General features: G+C 46.7%; 1 protein-coding gene across 1 annotated transcript in view; it reads right to left on the reverse strand.

Annotated features, from left to right (window-relative positions):
- The window catches only part of RNF11 (ring finger protein 11), a 179,851-nt gene that overhangs the window by 47,175 nt on the left and 111,327 nt on the right, over positions 1–21,349 (reverse strand). The window contains exon 2 of the mRNA XM_085602650.1: positions 20,504–20,673. Within this exon, the coding sequence (XP_085458776.1) occupies positions 20,504–20,673 (170 nt within the window). The remainder of the gene's footprint in view (positions 1–20,503; positions 20,674–21,349) is intronic.

A 21,349-nucleotide genomic window follows, 5' to 3' on the forward strand; every position in this document is an offset into this window, starting at 1 on the left:
AGATGTGTGCCTAACGTTTTGAGGTAAGCATCGAGCAACAATTGAAGGGGAAGCCTTCATACAGGACAAACTTCTCAAACTTTCTGCGTTGTTCTTCTCCACAATGCACTTAACAGAATGTTAATAATTAATAGGAGACTCAACCTTAGCATTAAGGAAAAGTAGAATTATACCATGAGCTCAAGCATTCCATGCTAAGTGTCTGTGGTTTAGTCTCTGCTTTTTTATTTTCCTTCTGTACAAGCAGTTTACTTTCACAATATAAACAAACTTATAGTTAGTAGAAAGGCAAGGAAAAAAAGACAGGACATACGACAGTAAGCCTATCTAACGTGTTTGTATGTGAACTGAGCAGACAAAGACTACACTGAAATGGTGATGCTGAACTTCTGGAATACTATTAGAAAGCAAATGCCAACTAAAGTTGATGTATTAGGCCTATGTATCCATAATAAAGGGCCAGGAAATATGTAGTTCGATTTTTTCTTGACTTCCTTTAAAAGTGCTGGGTTCTTTGGAGGGTGTTTCTACTGTCATTATTTGGAATATTTGGAACAATGTTTAATATATGCGCAAACATTCAAATAAATGGATGGTAGCAGGTTGTAGGAGTTGGGAGGTCAGCAGTGCCTTAATATGTTACTATAATGTAACTGCGGAGGAAACCTAAACAAATTCCCTGTTCTTTGCAGTGTTTTGTGACAGCTACATTCTACATCCAGATGCCATTTAATTACTGCTTGCATCTTAGTTGAAGAAACATTTTTGAAATGTATAGTGTCCGAAGAACACAAGTTGATGGGTAACTCATTGAATAACACTCCAGTCGCAGAGAAGACACTTCAAGTGACACGTGTGGACAGCAGTGGCGGCTGGTGACATTTGAAAGTGGTGAGGCGTGAAAGGTCTGGGTGAGGGGCTGGTGGCGAGCTAGTGTAGGGAGCAAGCCCGACTGCCATAAGGAAGGTTCAGAGGGTTCTCTGCCAGAGAAAATTTAGAAAAAAGTGTGGGTTTATAACCAAATCTGAGATAATAAAGCAACTTTGAATGACTTCAATAAAGAGACTTCGTATGATAATGAAATGTGGTGTGATGACTATTGGGGCTGCATATCCATTACATGATAGTGCCGTGAAGAACACTTCTGACTAATACTCTGAGCACATGATAACTCCGTGAAGGACACACCAGCACTTGTCCTTGGAAAGGTGTGAAATGTCTACTCAGCAGTAGCCCAAGGGGTAATGGCTGCAACACAAATTGATTTATAAGTATATGGGCGCCATCAAGAAGAAGAGTATGGAAACAGGAGCAGTTAAGCAAACACTCCCTAAGAAGAAGTTTTCATCTCAGCAAAAGGCGCAGGAGTGTTACTCAAAATGGGCTCTGAGGAATACTCCTCCTTTCTTTCAAAGCCCCCGCCCCCTTTATCTGCTACAGACACAATCACCTTTGTAACACGGCTATCAGTGGTACACAGAGAAAGACAGATCACAAGCAGGCCAACAGTGGCATAAAACGAAACTTTTAAACACTCTGAAATGCAAGAGTCTTTTAGTAAAAAAACCATAACTTAATAGGCATAAAATGTGCTGGATTTTAGTTTCTTTCAAAAAGAACAATAATGCACTATATGAAAAAGGTGGTTTGGACGGTTTGGCTGCGCAGATAAAAAGCTCACTGTTCGGTTTAAAAGAAGCGTGCCACTGGCAACAGACTTCCACGGGCATTGAGAGCTATTTACAGGATAGGAAATGACTTCAGCAGTAAAATCCACTCTATATATTCAGGCGATTCCACTGCTTCGTATTCCAGCTGGGTTTGTACTAATTAAAGTCCCTGCCAATCATGGTAAATAACGTTACATTATTTTACAACAGTCCAAAAGCCAGCCTGCGATTCCAAGCTGGGACACATGCGTGAACACTCAGGGTTAATGGTTAAATATCTTACATTTTAGCCGCAATGAAAGAAGGAAGGCAATTAAGTCGACCATTTGGCACACTAATCCGGCCTCAGAACGATAACCTCTCCGCATATTAACACGTTCCATTCCCCGTAGGCCCTTGAACCAAACCTAACTCTGCCCGCGCACCTCGCACTCTGGCCCCACCAAAAAGAGACCCTTTTAAGTGGCACACTTAATGAGATATCGCACCCAGAGGGAGGTGCACGCTGCACCAAACTTTATTTCGTTGTAAATTAATGGCAAATTAATGAAACATTTTTGACTCACCAGTGGACGCAGCTCAGTGGATTGAGCCGTGGCTGCTGAGGTGCTTGTGCTGCGCAGCTCCCAATGACTGCGCCGGAGAGCTGGAGAGGCCTGGCAAATGCGCGTGTCTCTCAGCCAATCCAGACACTGCTCCAGCAGCGCCAGGATTGGCTTGAGCAGGGATACTCCCCGCTCATTAGGAGACCGGGGGCTGCGGCATGAAGCAAACCTTGCTCTCCTAATGTGCAAGCTAGTGCACATGCTCGGGCTGGTCGGAAAATTACCAGCCCAAAACCGAACATGCGCACTATGTCTTGCTGCTGCGCTAGACCACCGTTGCTAAGACAACATGCATTGCACGCAAGCCTTGCTTGCAATGCATGAACTTGTCAGTCAAACCCTGCTGCTCCACGCCCTTCAGAGGGTCCTGACTGTTTGCTGCGGAATCTTAGTGGGTCAACGCCCAAGCGCCCTAATGGACGCACCGCCACTGGTGGACGGGCTAGTCGAAAGCTTGCCTTCTCATGCTGCCTCCGCGGTACAATATGCGATTATTAGGACAGACAGCTACGACTGGAAGCTTTTTTTTGATAGATGGCATTATTCGTTTTCATGAAAGTTTTTTGTTTCCATGACTTTGTTTTCGAAGTATTAATTTCTTTTTAGGTCTCGCCTTGGCAGCGCATGCGCTGCCTCAGCGAGACCTAAAGTAATCTCTATATGTTGGCAAGCAACCGGTAGTTTCTCCTGCTACTTGCCATTGGCTTAGTGTTGTTCTCTCATTTCTTACGTTTGTTTTCAGAGGCCCAAATGACTTCCGTGTAGTCAGGAAGCAGCAGCCACCTACTACAGTTTTAGTCCGCACTGTTCGGACTTTTTGTTTGTCTTGCGCATCGCTGCCCGACCTAAACATGTCAGCGGCGCATGCGCAAGGAGCCGGTGTGCGCGAGGGGTGGGCAGCGCATGCTGCTGGTTTGTTTCTTGTTTAATTAGTGCTTTCCGCGGACTTCTATTGGCACCGCCACCCCATCTGCTTTGTAAGTGTTAATTTCCACTACCAGGTCGTGCAGGAAAACACAGATTTTTGCATGGGTGCCGTGTTTTATGTTTCAGCACAACGCCCAATTTTCTGTTGCACATGGTCTACTTGTTCTTTACACCATCTCCTTGCAACTTGCTGGTTTCTTTATTTGTTTTTAATCCCGGGTCTCGCCTAGTGCGTGCTCGTTTGTCATGCTCCCTACTGCCAGTTATAGTCAATACATCCCCCCCCCCCCTTCCCTGTCTGCCCGGGAATAGGGTGCCCATGCACCCACATTTGCTGGATGTGAAAGGGGTATTGTCACGGCTGGTATCACAAGTGCATGCCATTTGTGCTGCACTGGCAGCTGCGTGCCTTTAGCGGTGCCCCGCCAGCTGTCTGCGAAACCACAACGTATGTTTTATGTGCTCCCAATCCCCCGCAACATTTTCAGTTCCTCAAAAATATATAGACAAATAAAACGCGAAATGATCCCTTTAATAGTAAACATTGTGGTGGTCTCTTCTTGGCGGTGGGCTTTTATTGCATAAGCGGGTACATCAAGTGCTGTGACACACCACTGGTATCTAATGCATCACGAAAGCTACATCACCATCTTATAAGGCACCAGTAGGTTATACATGTGTATTTTCTTAGCGTCAAACCCTTCAAAAAATAGCACACTTCATTTGGGGGTGAAGTACGTGGCAAGTGCTGGAAAAAAATTGTCCAAGAACCCATAATTTAGGAAGGCAGGGAGATAGTCGATGACAATTTGTACATCTTTGTTAAAAATTAACAGAAATTGTTATGGAGAAAAGGCGATATTAAAGTTGTTGTGTACTTCATTGGTCTCGTCGTGAGTGTTAAGTTATGGGGTTAAGGCGCTTGCTGCAGAGGTCTGTGTGTTCAGCAAGTGTTAGGGTATGAGGGTGGGGGGATTACTCTGCGGGTTAATGCGCTTTGAAGATAAATCAGCGCACAAGCCGGTCACATGTTTGACAGAACATAAAATACGGTCAGTGCGCCTGCTGGAAAGCATGGAATGTAACATCCCGATTACAGCACTGAATTTTACTTGACATAGCTCAGTCAGTTAATGCTTTTGTTTCAGACATCCATGTATTAAACATGTTTCAATCCTGGTGATATAGCTTAGTGAATTATTCAGCATGTAACTTTCAAGGCATTCATTTAAAATATTGAAGGATTTTCCTCATTGTTGCATATTGTAAGGTAGTTAAATGTAATTATCTGGGTAGTTATACCTACTTATAAGTGCTATAATATTTATTAGTCTAATTTACATAAGGCGATTCTGTCTTAGTGTACTGGAGTTCGGCCGAGCAGAGTGACTGCCTGTGGCGTATATGCTTGCAAGCATGCCATCCATCACCTTCGTTTTTTCTCAGTGAGACACCCTAAGTTCGGGGATGCCCAGATGAATGTGCTATGCTTTGGAAATTTCTGTGCATGATTCCAACTATACAACATCAACATATGGAAAGTCTAAACATGGCGACGTTCACAAAGTAGATCTTGCAAAATGGAGATAATTGGGCATTGGCAAGACCACTCGCTGTTAAACCCCTCGAAATCAGACAAGCTGTGATGATGTGGTCTTCGTTTCTTGTAGACTAAGGACTGCACCTTACGCTGCACATCAGCTAGGTCACTTCAAAGTACTGGAACAGAAAGAAAACAAGCTTTTGCAATGCAATAGGTCTAGCATTTTCAAGAGTTTGAGTTATTGGCATTGTAAATGACAATGTCTTTCATTTATGTGTCGGGTTTTAAAACAGATAAATAAAAGGCATTGTCCTTTACAATGCCAACAGCTTAAACTTTTTCAAATGCGAGACCTATTGCATTGCAAATGCTTGTTATACTAGGTTAACACAATAAAATATATGAAATACGGCAATGTGAAGATTTTGAAGCGAAAACAAAACATTCAGCCTTACTCTCTGAATGGGAAAACCCACATCCTGGTGCCAGAAACGTTGTAAACAAATGACATTTCCTATAACTGTTTCATAGATGAAATCGTAGAAGTTTATTGACCAAAAAATGAAAAAGGTTATAGAATTAACTGTTTAGGATACACATGTTCGATACTTAAAACCCCTTTTTAGTAGTTGCTACTGGTGGGAAATAACCTTTTCTGGTGTAAAAAAATCAGCAGAAACTACTGAACTTTTGCATATGTGGTTTGCTGAAAGAACAGTTTAAACGAGGTTTGCCAAAGAAGCCAACTGGCCAGGCTTTATTATGTTAACGTATGTAAAGATATGCACAAATGCGGTTTGGATGCATTAGCACATTAAAAACAGAGCTATCCGCTTTGCCGATGCTCGGTGTCCGGAGAACGAGCAGCACAAGACTGCAGTACCACAGGGCGGTAATAGGAATCCGAGAGAGAGCAGCGCAAGCCTGCAGTACCACAGGGCGGTAATGGTAATCCGAGAGAGAGCAGCGCAAGCCTGCAGTACCACAGGGCGGTAATGGGATTCAGAGAGTGAGCTGCGCAAGCCTGCAGTACCACAGGGCGGTAATGGGATTCAGAGAGTGAGCTGCGCAAGCCTGCAGTACCACAGGGCGGTAATGGGAATCCGAGAGAGCAGCGTAAGACTGGAGCACCACAGCCCTGTAATGGGAATTCGAAAGAGAGCAGCACAAGCCTGCAGTACCACAGGCCGGTAATGGGAATCCCAGAGTGAGCAGCGCAAGCCTGCAGTACCACAGGCCAGTAATGGGCATCCCAGAGTGAGCAGCGCAAGCCTGCAGTACCACAGGCGGTAATGGGCATCAGAGAGTGAGCAGCGTAAGCCTGCAGTACCACAGGCCGATAATGGGAATCCAAGAGAGAGCAGCACATGCCTGCAGTACCACAGGACGGTAATGGGAATCCGAGCATGAGCAGCGCACGCCTGCAGTACCACAGGCCGGTAATGGGAATACAAGAATTGGCAGCGCAAGCCTGCAGTACCACTGGCCGGTAATGGGATTACAAGACTCAGCAGAGCAAGCCTGCAGTTCCATAGGCCGGTAATGGTAATACAAGAGTGAGCAGCACATGCCTTCAGTACCACATGCCAGTAATGGGAATCCGAAAGTGAGCAGCGCAAGCCTGCAGTACCACAGGGTGGTAATGGGAATCCAAGACAGAGCAGCACAAGCCTGTAGTACCACAGGGTGGTAATGGGAATCCGAGAGTGAGCAGCGCAAGCCTGCAGTACCACAGATTGGTAATGGGAACCCGAGAGTGAGCAGCGCAAGCCTGCAGTACCACAGGCTGGTAATGGGAATCCGAGAGTGAGCAGCGCAAGCCTGCAGTACCACAGGTCTGTAATGGGAATCCGAGAGTGAGCAGCGCAAGCCTGCAGTACCACAGGCGGTAATGAGAATCCGAGAGTGAGCAGCGCAAGCCTGCAGTACCACAGATTGGTAATGGGAATCCGAGAGTGAGCAGCGCAAGCCTGCAGTACCACAGATTGGTAATGGGAATCCGAGAGTGAGCAGCGCAAGCCTGCAGTACCACTGGCCGGTAATGGGTATACAAGAGTCAGTAGCGCAAGCCTGCAGTACCACAGGCCGGTATTGGGAGTACAAGAATTGGCAGTGCAAGCCTGCAGTACCACAGGCCGGTAATGGTAATACAAGAGCGAGCAGCGCAAGCCTGCTGTACCACAGGACGGTAATGGGAATCACAGAGAGAGAGCAGCACAAGCCTGCAGTACCAAAGGTCGATAATGGGAATCCGAGAGAGAGCAGCACATGCCTGAGGTACCACAGGCCGGTAATGGGAATACAAAAGTCAGCAGAGTAAGCTTGCAGTACCACAGGCTGGTAATGGGATTCCGAGAGAGAGAGCATCACAAGCGTGCAGTACCGCAGGCCGGAAACGGTAATACAAGAGTCAGAAGCGCAAGCCTGCAGTACCACAGGCCGATAATGGGAATCAGAGAGAGCAGCACAAGCCTGCAGTACCACAGGCCGGTAATGGGAATCCGATAGTGAGCAGTGCAAGCCTGCAGTACCACAGGGCTGCAATGGCAATACAAGAGTCAGCAGCCCAAACCTGTAGTACTACAGGACGGTAATGGGAATCCGAGAGTGAGCAGCGCAAGCCTGCAGTACCACAGGGTGGTAATGGGAATCAGAGAGAGCAGCACAAGACTGCAGTACCATATACAGTAATGGGAATCCGAGATTGAGCAGCGTAAGCCTGCAGTACCACAGGCCAATAATGGGAATCCGAGAGAGAACAGCACAAGCCTGCAGTACCACAGGCCGGTAATGGGAATCAGAGTGAGCAGCGCAAGCCGGCAGTACCACAGGCCGGTAATGGGAATCCGAGAGTGAGCAGTGCAAGCCTGCAGTACCACAGGCGGTAATGGGAATCCGAGAGTGAGCAGCGCAAGCCTGCAGTACCACAGGCTGGTAATGGGAACCAGAGAGTGAGCAGCGCAAGCCTGCAGTACCACAGGCCGGTATTTGGAGTACAAGAATTGGCAGCACAAGCCTCCAGTACCACAGGCCGGTAATGGTAATACAAGAGTGAGCAGCGCAAGCCTGCCGTACCACAGGGCGGTAATGTGAATCCGAGAGTGAGCAGCACAGACTGCAGTACCACAGTCCAGTAATGGGAATCCAAGAAAGAGCAGCACAAGCCTGCAGTACCACAGGCCGGTAATGGGAATCCGAGAGAGAGCAGCACATGCCTGCAGTACCACAGGCCAGTAATGGGAATCCGAGAGTGAGCAGCGCAAGCCTGCAGTACCACAGGCCGATAATGGGAATCCGAGAGAGAGCAGCATAAGCCTGCAGTACCACAGGCCGATAATGGGAATCTGAGAGAGCGCAGCTGAAGCCTGAAGGACCACAGGCCGGTAATAGGAATACAAAAGTCAGCAGAGTAAGCTTGCAGTACCACAGGCTGGTAATGGGAATTCGAGAGCAGCACAAGCCTGCGGTACCACAGGCCGGAAATGGGAATCCAAGAGTCAGCAGTGCAAGCCTGCAGTACCACAGGGCTGCAATGGCAATACAGGAGTCAGCAGCCCAGGCCTGCAGTACCACAGGACGGTAATGGGAATCCAAGAGTCAGCAGTGCAAGCCTGCAGTATCACAGGACGGTAATGGGAATACAAGAGTAAGCAGCGCAAGCCTGCAGTACCACAGGGCGGTAATGGGAATCCGAGAGTGAGCAGCACAGACTGCAGTACCACAGTCCGGTAATGGGAATCCGAGAGCGAGCAGCGTAAGACTGCAGTACCGCAGGCCAGTAATGGGAATCTGAGAGTGAGCAGCGCAAGCCTGCAGTACCACAGGCCGATAATGGGAATCGGCGAGAGAGCAGCACATGCCTGCAGGACCACAGGGTGGTAATGGGAATCCGAGAGTGAGCATCACAGACTGCAGTACCACAGTCCGGTAATGGGAATCCAAGAGCGAGCAGCGTAAAACTGCAGTACCGCAGGCCGGTAATGGGAATCCGAGAGTGAGCAGCGCAAGCCTGCAGTACCACAGGCCGATAATGGGAATCCGAGAGAGAGCAGCACATGCCTGCAGTACCACAGGACGTTAATGGGAATCCGAGAGTGAGCAGCACACGCCTGCAGTACCACAGGCCGGTAATGGGAATCCTAGAGTGAGCAGCGCAAGCCTGCAGTACCACAGGCCAGTAATGGGAATCCGAGAGTGAGCAGCGCAAGCCTGCAGTACCACAGGCGGTAATGGGAATCCGATAGTGAGCAGCGCAAGCCTGCAGTACCACAGGCTGGTAATGGGAATCCGAGAGTGAGCAGCGCAAGCCTGCAGTACTACAGGCTGGTAATGGGAATACAAGAGTCAGCAGCGCAAGCCTGCAGTACCACAGGCCGGTATTGGGAGTACAAGAATTGGCAGCGCAAGCCTGCAGTACCACAGGCCGGTAATGGGAATCCAGAGAGAGCAGCGCAAGCCTGCAGCTCCACAGGCCTGTAATCGGAATCAAAGAGTGAGCAGCGCAAGCGTACCGCAGGCTTTACCTGGGCTGCGGCATAAAAATGGGACTGTACTCTTCTCAATAAAGAAGCAGTATCTGTGCTGCAAACTCAGCTGCTCCGTAAAAAACAATGGACACAGCCCATTTCATTATTGATTTTTGAATTTTAACGCCTCTGTTCAATGGGCCAGGATATTACTGTCCAAACAGAGGAAGAGAAAAAGCAAGATTAAGGCAGTGCAAGCACAAAATGAACATGAACAGCAGATTTGCTGGTCAATAGGCGATGTAAAAGGAGTTATATGCTTTTTAGAGATCCAAATCCCAGATAAGCTACAATGAATTTACTCAAGAACACAATATGTTAAGATGCCATGAGTATATTCATAGAGAAGAACAAGTTAGTTACTTTAGGTAATGCCTTACCTGGTACAGACTTTATCTAGCAGCAGATTACTTACTTTAGAATTATCCCCAGTCAACAGACTGGAATCTGGAAAAGATTTTTATGAGCAGTAACCCTGCACATCGTTAGGTAAGGTCGTTCTGCTCTGCGTGGCGTCATCGGAACTGACGTGTGTGGTGCTTATGTAGGCACCATACCAGTGTGCGGACATCAGTTTCTTCTTGCAACTTTCCACGCTACGAGCAAGGAGCTACATAGAAGAATGACCACTGGTGTGTGTGTGGAACTAGGGCCCTGAACTGGAAACCACTGTACCTAGAAATCTTTTCGCAGAACAGTGAGGCTGAGTGGGTCAGTAAGAAATCTGCGGACTAAAAGTCTCTAGTAGATAAAGCGTTACCGAAGTAATTACCTTGTTCATCTGATAGAGACTCCTAGCCGCAGATTCCTTACCTTAGAATAGACACCTAGGAAATACTTCCCCTGAGGAGGGTCTGCAAACCAGATTTAAACCAGAAAGTCCTGCGAACATGTAAGGTTCCTGTGAGAAGTTGGCCTGGTATATGCTGTCCGCTAGTTATAGTGGGCACCTTGTACCAGTCCAAACAACCCTTATTGATGATTACGTTTAAGACAACCTTTATTGAAAGCTATCCTAGTGGTAGCTATGGAGAGCAGCCTTCAGGCTAAAACTAGAAGGAGTGTAAAGCAGCTTGGTTTACCATATTATAACCTCTTGAAGAACTAAATGAAATGAGAACCACACAAGATATATATATATATATATATATATATAACAATACTCCGTTTCGTGAACTGAAGATCTCTCCTTCAAGAAACCGAAGCAAACCCAAAGTGCGGTGAAAATTAATTATTTATTTAAATATAGTAGACACCACCGCTGCCATTACGCGTTTCAGCCCGTCACAGGCCTTGGTCACATGATGCGCAATACAACGGATTCACCTTTTAAATATGCTTGGAGTGAGTCACATGTGCAGGTGGGGACAAATCATGGACATAGAAGTTTCCGTAACATTAACATTGTCAGTTGGTTTTCACCCAACAATGCCTATCACATAAAGCAATAGCTGTAAAAAACATCGTTTTTACAATAAAAATACTGCATTTTGTCACAGATCCGCTAATTGCTAATTACTTCATTAAAACCATAAATAATTACAATTTAAATAATTTAAAAACACCCAAATGGCATGTTTTCAACAATGTTATTTGCTTAATACGGCCCAAGTGGGCCCTGCCATGAAACCACCTATTGCAATAAAGTGACTGTGCAAATTAGTGCAAATTCGTGCAATTATATACATCTGCTGTACAGATCCACGTCCGTGACACCTGTTTACAAATAAATATACATTTTGCCAAATTTGTTAAAACATTATTCCCCATAAATATTATCTCTAAAATAGTATGAACCCATTGTGCAAAAGAGTGTAACAATAAATATTTCTCACATAAAAATTAGTGCAATTTGACGAGACAGGGACATAGTAGCATACTTTTAGAGTTGATTAAAATAACATCCTGTTATTCCCATAAGAAGATGAATCTCCAAATTACAAGTGAGTATAAAAATCCTCACTCGCATTCAATCCTCTGGGGTTCTTACTGTCCAACTCTAAAATATATTTGGTTTCCAATCTCCTTAACAAGACCTCCCGGTTCCCACCCCTTCTTAGAATAGGGATTGAGTCTACCACCCAGTAGTTGAAAGCCTCCAACTTACTGGCATGGTGCTCCTTAAAATGACGTGCCACCGGGTAGGTCAAGTCCTTGTTAGTTATTGCCCGCATATGCTGGAGTACCCGCTTGTGAACCTGCAGCTTGGTGCTGCCAACATAACGCAGGCCACAGGAGCACTCCAGCACATACACTGCAAAGTCCGTTTTACAGTTAAGGTATTTGGAGATTGGAACTGGGTCAGGAAGGAATGGGGTTGAATATTTCTTTGTGTTGACTCCATATCTGCATGCTTTACATACATTGCAGCGATAAAACCCTTTTCTTGCCGCTAACCATGATTTAGATTGGGTCAATTCCGGGCTGCTGCTCACGAGCACATTGCTCATTGAGCGTGCTTTTCGAAAAGCTATCTTAGGTTTCCTAGATATTGAATTGCCCAACACTGGATCAGCCCGAACCAATGACCAATGGTTATTGATGACTTTACGTACTGCTTTATGCTGTGTACTAAAGGTCAAAATTATATATATATATATACACACATATATATATATATATATATATATATATATATATATATATTTCTAAACACTCTCTACTAACCTCTTTATGAAGTTAGAGAGCAAGGCACACAATAATACAGTTCTAAAACAACAGTAAAAAGCACAATATACAATGGGCCCCAGGGGGAGAGCAAAAAATATATTAAGAAAGTGGTATAAGAACCACAACTTGACTAGACAGTGCCTAGAGCACGTAGAATCGCTGGGACCCCAAGGAACCACCCACGGTAGTGACACAGGGGACCCACGGGGGATGCGAGCTCTGTACAATCCTATGCGAAAGTCGCGGTTGGAATTTTAAAGCTTAAGGACACTTAGGAGAGGACTTGGAGCAAAACCTTTCAGACTTAGAAGGTTCTAGGGCAGCACCCATGTGAGCACCGGAGTACTCGTGTTACCTAACCCAGGGAAGCCGGGTGCATAGGTGTCAAATGGTGTCGGGAATCTTGATGTCGTCAATAGAGATTTGCTACAAAGTGCTGCTGCCGTGGAAAGGAAAAGTATCCGGTGTGATCCAAGCCTGGATCGAAGATGTGAAGAACCTGAAAGCAGAGAGGACAGAGTCAGGGTTACTTGCCAGCAATCTTCGGTGGAATCACTGCTCGGGGCCCGGACTACAAGTAACCCAAAGCACAGCCTCAGGGATCGCCAAGAAGCCAAGAAGCACATGCTGCTGCAAATGGTCGCGGTGTCCAGGGGTTTGGGTTGCACAGTCCCAAGGAGGGCTTTGGATCTCAGGTTTGCTAAGAGCACGGATCGGCCTCGGGGAAGCTTGGAAACCCACCTCTTGTGTTGCAAAATAGTCAGAGTCCTTCAAGAGCAGCGTCGATGCAAACCGGACAGATGCGTCTTTCGTGCCTGCCTTGCAGGGGAGTAACTACTTTACTCCAAGGGAGATTCTTCGGTCAACCAACCTCATGTAGATAGTAGTAGTTCTGGGATTCTGTAGCAGTTTCGTCCAGGTAAATCTAAAGTCCTGTAGTCAGGGGTTCCTACTTTATACCCAAGGAAGGGTGGGACAAACTCTGGGTCTGGGGAAACACCTATGGTAGGGTCAGGACAGAGGGGTGGCTACACCCATGTCATTTGTCCAGTTTCACGCAAGAGCAGGGGCTGAGTGCCCCTGCAACCGGTTTGAGCTGGACTATGCACAGGGACACCAAATGTGCCCCCAGTGCAGAATTCAAAGCACTCTTGGAGTGCACCCACCCAGCCCCAATACACTAAAGCCAGTTAGGGAGGTGGTTACACCTCCCTGTGACAGGAAACCTATTGTCCAGGCCTCCACTGCCGGAGTTTTGTCCAGTAGCAGGAGGGCAGACTCGTGTCTGTGGCTGGCAGCATCCATTTTGTGATGCCAGGGTCTGTGAAGCCGGTACCGGGTGTACCGGTGAAGTCATGGTGCTCCCTCTAGTAGGGTGGAGTCATACCTCCCACACCAGTTACTGATGTGGAGGTATGATTCCAAGGTGTTTGACACCAGACACAACATGTTTCCATGCAGCCATTCCAAAGTTAGCCTTTACTGCCAGGTTATAATGCACTTAAGAGTATATGGTTTGGCTGCATCACAAACAACCCTGGAATAAAGGTTCCAAAGGCTGCAGAGGGGCTCTGCTCATGCATGGGCACCCTCTCACATAAAACCCAGCACCCTGCCTTCAGGATTGATAAGGCCTGCCATGGGATGACTGATAGGTTTATATGTGAAGTGATATGGATATAGGGAACCTATATCTAAGTAAGGGGTGCATACACCACCTTACACAGGCTGCTGTAGCAGACCTGTTGTGTCATTTTGAATGGCTTCCCAGGGGTGGCATAATACATGCTGCAGCCCCTGGTAGGCCTCTGGGGTACGTATGCCCTGGGTACATAGTATACCATATACTAGGGACTTATAAGGGTACCCCAGAATCCAATCTGGAGTGTACCTAAAGTACATGCAATCAATTTAGAGAGGAAACAGCTAGGCTGGGACCCTGAATAGCAGGGTCCCAGCCAGACTAATGTCGAAAAAAGTGGGGGTAACCATAAGCAGCAGATCCTACTCTCCTACAGTTCCTGTCCCAAGTGACCAGATTGTTCAGATAACTAGGACTTGGTGAACGTGTACAGAGAAGCCCACGTTGCTGCCTGGCAGTTTTCCACCGGAACTCTGAATGCTAATACAGTGGTTGCAGCCTTTGCCCAAGTAGAATGAGCACACAACTCCTCTGGGGGTTGCTTCTTCGCCAATACGTAGCAGATCTGAATGCAGAGTACAATTTATCGGGAAATGGTTAATTTCTGCATGACCTTCTCTTTCTTGGCTCCGATATACCCCACGTAGAGATGATTGTCCACACGGAAAGGTTTTGTGCAGTCAAGGTAGCACAACACCGCTCTTTTTGGGTCCAGCTGGTGGAGCCTCTCCTCTTCCTTAAAAGGGATGAGGCGGAGCATAAAAGGTAGGCAAAGTGATGGACTGGCCTACTTGGAATGGGGTGACTATCTTTGCCAAGAAGGATGCTAGAGTCCAAAGGAACAGTTTGTCTGGGAAAAAAGATAAGTACGCACATTGAAAAGACAGCACCTGCAGTTCACTGACCCTACAGACAGATGTTATTGCCACCAGAAAAGCTGTCCTGATGGTGAGGAGCGTAACAGGGCAGGTATGAAGCGGCTCAAATGGGGAACACATTAGAAAGGTAAGAACCAAGTTAAGGTTCCATTGGGGCATAACGAAGGGAGCTGGAGGAAAAGTGTTGCAGACCTTTAAGGTACCTATTTACAACAGGGGACTGGAGAGACGGCTGATCTGGCAGCCACAGGAAGATGGAGATCGCAGATAAATAGCCCCTCAATGTGCCCAATGTAGAGCCCTGCCGGGCCAGAGTGAGGATAAATATAACAACTTGGGAAAGGGATGCAGAAAGGTGGACAACCTGTTTTTCTTTACACCATGCCACAAATATTTTCCAACAGCCGGGGTACACCATCTTGAAGGAGGGACGCCGAGCTCCCAAGATAACATTACAGACTTTGGGCGGAAGGTCAAAGTTGTTAAGTGCTGCCGCTCAATCTCCAACCATGAAGATGGAGCATTGACAGGTTTGGGTGTAGAACCATCCCCTCCTGCTGAAACAGGAGAACCTACCGAAGAGGCACCCTAATTGGAGGACCGATGAACATGCTCATTAGCTCGGATACTAGACTCTCCGAGCCCAGTCCGGAGCCGCAGGGATGTCTTGGGCCTGGTAGTTCCTGACCTTCTTGAGAACTATGGACAGGAGTGGTATTGGCGGAAAGGAGTACAGGAGGCCGGAGCAAACGCCGCTTGGGCAATTTCAGTGTAGAGAATTGCTGACATTGGGCAATCTCAGCGGTGGCATACATATGTAACCAAAGCTCTCTCCCCTGTTAAAACAACTTGCACCACCTTCGTTTTGAGATGCCATTTGTGATCCGCTAGGCATCTTCAGCTGAGTTTGTTCACTCTGGCGATCAGAGAGCCTGACTGAACCAGCAGGAAAATACCGTGATGCTCTAGCCATGTCCAGAGTCGCAGGATATCTTCACAGAGGGTCTAAGACCCCACCCGGCCCGGTTTGTTGCAATACAACATGGCGGTGGTGTTGTACGTGAACACCTGCACTATCTTTCACTTGTTGGAGGGTAGAAAGGCTTTTAATGCCCATCAGGTGTCACTACTGTCAGATCTGGATGGCGAAGGGAGAGGAGTCTGCCGCTGACACAATCGTGGTCAGTCAGCCCCCACTGCAGATCTTTGTGCCCTCCGAGATCTGGACCATGGTGGAGAGATTACCCTGATGCTGCTCCCAATGGAACTGCAGGTCCCACTGGAGAGCCTGCATATGCCAATAGGCATGCATCACTAGCAGGTTGCAGCAGGCAATTAGGACCAATAGCTTCAGAGTCAATCTCACTGAAACCCAGGATATAGGCTGAATTATCAGCATCATAGGCTCGCTGTTCAGGAGAATAAGCACAAATTGCATGGTGTCGTGAACAGCTCCAATGAAGAGGAGTGTCTGAGAAGGGATAATGTGCAACTTTGACACATTTATAGTGAACCCTTGAGTGTGCAGAAGATTTGCAGTAGTCTAGAGGTGGGACACAACCGCCTGGGACCAGCTCGCATTCAACAGCCAGTCGTCGAAACAGGGGTAAGACTGGCAAACCCTGATCTCTGCAGATGAGCTGCAACCACCACCATCACCTTGGTGAACACCCAAAAGGCCAAAGGGGAGCACGGCAAACAAAGTGCTTGTGGCCTACTGTGAACGCAGTGAACATCTGTGGGCAGGCAGGACAGGGACGTGGAGGCATGTGTCCTGCAAGTCCAACGCTACCATCCAGTCTCCTGGGTCCAGGGCAGACAGTACTCGAGTGTGTGTGCGTGTGTGAGCATTTTGAATTTCCCTTTCTTCAGGAAGAAATTGAAAGGGTGCAGGTCAATGATAGAACAAAGGCCTCCGTTCTTCTTGGGCACCAAAAAGTAACGGGAATAACAACCACAACCTACTTCTCATGCAGGCAACCTCTCCATTGCTCATTCGGACAAGAGAGCCACCACTTCCTGGCGGAGTAATGGGATGGTATCCTCAATCGGCCTGAAGCAAAAGGATGGCATAGGAGATGGAATTTTCACAATCAGGGGAACCAAGCAGCTGGATGTCATCGACCTCCAGTGGTGCAGGTGATAGCGTGAGGGGATGAGGAGGGTGCTGAGGGGGTGGGGTGGACTGGCGAGACCTCTGGCTACCTGACTGACTGTGGGGGCTGGGTGACTAAAGACGTGGGTGAAAATCCATTCTGGGGCCATGAAAGGAGCGAAAGGCAGACTGGGGTTGGCGAGGGGCAATAGTAAGGCCCAAGGACCTGGCCGTAGCCTTGCTGTCCTTGAAGCGCTGCAGCGCTGAATTCGCCTTGTCTCTGAAGAGATGGGAGCCATCATAGTGACTGTTCAACCAGGAGTGGGGACTGAGGGCCACTGACGTTGAAACTGCTCTGCCTACTGAGTCTGTAGTATCTCGCCCACAGCGTATGGCGAACTTAGCTACATCCCTCCCATCAGAAATACCTTCAGGAAGTATGGCTAGGATCTCCTCTGAGACCATAGGCCACACCAGCAAAATGAGTCCCAGAGCAAATGGGAGTACTGTCCCAAAAAGCACGCCATGTTCACAGACAGCAGTGCCAGGCAGGCATAAGAAAACATCTTCTTTCCCAAGGTAGCCAGCCTGTTGGGTTCCCTGTCCGGTGGAGTGGTAGGGAATGCACCAGGATTGACTCAGGAAGTAGAGGCTTGGACTACTAAACTCTCCAGGGTGGGGTGCTGGGTGAGATAATGGGGGTCTCTTGGGGGTAAAAATGCTAGTGAAACGCCCATCCAGGCTTCTCGCCACTGCATGTTGAAATCAACAATCTTGTCTTAAGTAGCCATGATGGTATACCTAATGCATTTCGGCCTTGATGGGCATTTCACTAGCATTTTGAAATTGGAATCACTATGCTTCACGTGCATACCACAACTTCATACATACTCATTCACCCACCAAAAAGTTCAATGGCCATCCGCTGACGCCATCGAAGAACTCCTAAAGCATTGGGGGTTTTAGATATGCATTTCAATATACAAAGCTTTTCAATGATTCACTGGATGTGCCTTGATCACAAAATGGACATCAATGTTGAAAGACCAATGCCTTAATGGTGCACTTCTGGTTAGGGTAGGCCTCAAAAAAGTGTTGTAGACGGTGATATACAAGTCAGGGGACGACGCGCATTTCGGTGAACGACCCTGGGTTGGTGTCACACCTTTAGGGTGCAGAGGTGGACAGGCGAAGATGAACAACAGGATGGGGCACCTGGGGTACCAGAGCGGCGGCCCGAATCGAAATGACAGGCCTGTAAACAAAACAGGGTCCCTATGGGTGAGGGGGAACCAAGCTCCCAAAGACAGCAAAGAGTTCTTAGGTATAAGAATCAAGCTGAGGTCCGGAAGGATTTAGGGGGGTGAATGCCACAACCCGGGAAGAGGTTCCTCAAGTCCCGGCGGGGCCACAGGACAAGATGTAGGATCAGGGGAAAGGCATCCGTCATGCAAGGATCTTCAAAAGCCGAAGCAGAATCAGACGTAGGTTCAAAGAGACAAAAAGGGAAACTCTCCACGCTGTCAGGTCCATCTGGTCACAGCGGTGACTTAACAGGGCTGTGCCTGTCCTCACACAAAGAAGTCTCCGCCCCCTGTAGTGTGTCTGGAGCCTGGGCAGGGAAATGCAGGGTCTTGTGCACTACAAAGATTGCCTTTGACGTATACCTACTTCAAAGAGTAAAGTTGGTCTAAGTACTGGACCTGTGACCACATTTCTTTAGAACACATCTGGACGGAGGACGTTCTACCAGGAGGAAAAGCTGAATAAGCAGTCAGGCGGGACTGCCACTTTGCCATTTGCTTTGCTGTGTTGGCCTGCTGTCTGTCCTGGGAATGAAAGGGCTGGACTTTGCTTTCTGTATACTGCTTCTAAGGTTACTTTGGGTTCAGGAGAAAAAGAGAGAAAAAGAAGGGGATTCGAGTCAGTTCTTCCTCGGGCTGCAGGGATTCCCTTTGCTTGAATTCTCAAAATTCCAGCAGTGATTACCTTTTAGAGCCTGAGCAACCCACTTATCAGCACCCAGCAGTGGTGAACTTGTACTTGCCAAATACTCATGCTGTCCCCTGCTTCATTTTTTCAGCACTTCCTCTCCTTAACGGCCAAAGCTATCCCAGAAAACACTATTTTAAGATTGTGCTAGGCAGTCTTACGACTGATGGCACTTTGACCTATCCTGGTCTGCTGACAGGCTTGCCCAACCTAATGAGGGTATCCCCACTCCAAAGAGCTCTAGGTTGAGGAAAAGGCCTACCACAATCCCTGCCAAACTGACTGAACTGGGCTTCTTAATCTGGTCAGGTATCTCCCAGTTCATAAAACAGAAATTAACAACCAAGCATAACTAATGTTATACCACTGAAAGCATTAGACAAAGGCTAAGCACCACTACCCTAAGAATACCAACAATATATCAAGAATTAGCTTCATTATGCCATTCAAACAATTTTGTTGAGAGGGCATCATTGTGTTAAGAAGGTCTACAATAAATTAAGAATTGCTTTTATTAAATGTGTTATGATCTGCTTTAATTTATAATCCTTAATTCGTGTTCTGATTTGCGCCAGCATTCATTAATTTTAACCGGATGTTTACTTTCCTCTAGCACCCCAAAGACTCCTAAATCTTTAGTGCAGATCTCAAATTGCCTTTTCGATCTGTAATCCTAAACCTGTGTTCAGAAAAGCACAGAGGAGTTGGCCTAACAGCTAGAGCAGTCGACCTTGAATCTGGGAAACTGGGTTGGAGTCTCGGCAATAACGCTGAATATCCTGTGGTCCTGGGCAAATCACTTAATCTCCCTGTGCCTAACAAAAATGAATGTGTCCTCATGTAATGCAACTGGTGCTATGTAAAGCGCTCCGATACCCGATTCGGGTCAAGTTCACGCTATATAAAACTCTGTAAAAAAAAAAAAATATATATTTTAAAAAAATCTCTCAATCTTGAATACAACTGCAGATACGCACTCAAATCATGAGCGCTGTCCCCATTTGCATCTCTACTTAGAGGTACTGGCCACACAGCTTTATTTACACCACCAATGACTTATCTTTAAAATATGTTCCGATTTACACCTCTACTCACTAATTCTAACGTGTGTTCAGGTTCACATCATTACTCATTAATCCTTATAAAACGCCCATATTGTGGTGTATTTGAAGTTGTGCCATCAGATCATACTTTACATGTACTCAGAGCTGTACCAACACTCACTAATCTTGAATGCATGGTCACATTTGTACCAACACTGAGTACGCAGCCAGACTTGAACCATCATTCATTGATAAATCAATGAGTTTATGCGATAGTTGCATAAACACTCTGAAACCTTTAATGTGTCCAAGGATTAGCCCCTTATCCAGAAGTTGTGAATGTATGCCCAGACTTCGTCAATCACTAATTCTATCACATTGACAGATTTGGCCGTTCACAAATCTTATTGCATGTTCATATTCACACCTTTGCTTCGTAATCCTTACTGTATGATCAGATTTCAAAAATGCACTTATAAATGGATTAATTTGCACCATCACTCAGAAATATTTACTACTTCTAACATTTTAAAATTCAGAATTGAAAACATGAGAGAGCTGTTGGCACGATCAGAGAAGCCACCGGAACTTCAGGATGGACAACGAGAGGCGGGAGCAAAGGCAGAGAAGCTGCATGGTCTATGGATGGAGTCGTCTTTGACCAATCACTATTCCAAAATATAAACCTGGCCCAGTTGCTGCGGCTGGTCCAAAATGAGGCAGTTCCATCAAGCGGTGGGTGAAGGGAGCTGGTCAAAGCCCATCTGCAGTACACTGTTCAACCCAACAGATCTGGAGCCAGATCCCATAAACATGTACACCACATTTGAAAGTTTGAAATATCTACACATGAAAAAGTTTGTGTGAGATGAAGAGTAACTAATCAAATGAAAGTGCGTTTCAGGGACTTACTCTCTGATCTTTTTTTCAGAACCATCTCTTCCTGGGTCATAGACTCCTTTCGGTAGGTGTTGTATGAGGCCGATCCTTTGTGCTATTCTGATCTGCTCTTCTTCCGTCAGTTGGGTTGCCAACCGTGTCTGACTGGGTGTTGGATGATACACGGGAACAGGGATTTGTTCCTAAAAGTAAGAAATCCGAATAAAGATGCACATATATTTTACTGCATATTATCATCATACAGGACAAAAATCTTATGAGTAAACAGTTTAAAGAAATACAAACAGTATAATCAAACATGTCAATCCAGAGATTTTGATTGAAGATTTGTGACTGAGCCTTACAGAGGCGGGTGTTTAAATTGTAATTTGAAAACAAATGAATACATGTGGGTCTTTGAAAATCAATAGGTTGTACATCAGAATTCAGTGCAGTGGGCAGTAATGTACACATGTCAGCCTGCACGTAAACCTGCCCGTTGCACATCATTAGCATGTGAGGAAAACAAAAATATGATTTGCGGAATGCTTGAATTAAACTCAGACTGGTCATTACCCAGGGCTGCATTCCAGTTGGTTGTTTTTTTGCCCACTATGACATTACTGACACAAGCCACCAGCATGTAGACTTGGTCCTGCCCAAACATGAAAAATCCAGTCAGAAGGGCCAGGCCAGGTCTCCCCCCGCTGGGAGCACACCTGAACCCCCATCGGGTATGGCCTACTTAGGCATCACCAGTGAGATCATCTGAATCTGTAGCGACTTGGGTCCCACTTTTACTGTGCCACAGGACATGAGCTACATCTCAATGATGAGACCCAATTAAGGCAATACCTTTCTTGGATTGCTTGTGTTTAC

This window comes from Triturus cristatus, chromosome 4_2 (genome assembly GCF_964204655.1).
Source record: "Triturus cristatus chromosome 4_2, aTriCri1.1, whole genome shotgun sequence".
NCBI classification, from domain to species: Eukaryota; Metazoa; Chordata; class Amphibia; order Caudata; family Salamandridae; genus Triturus; species Triturus cristatus.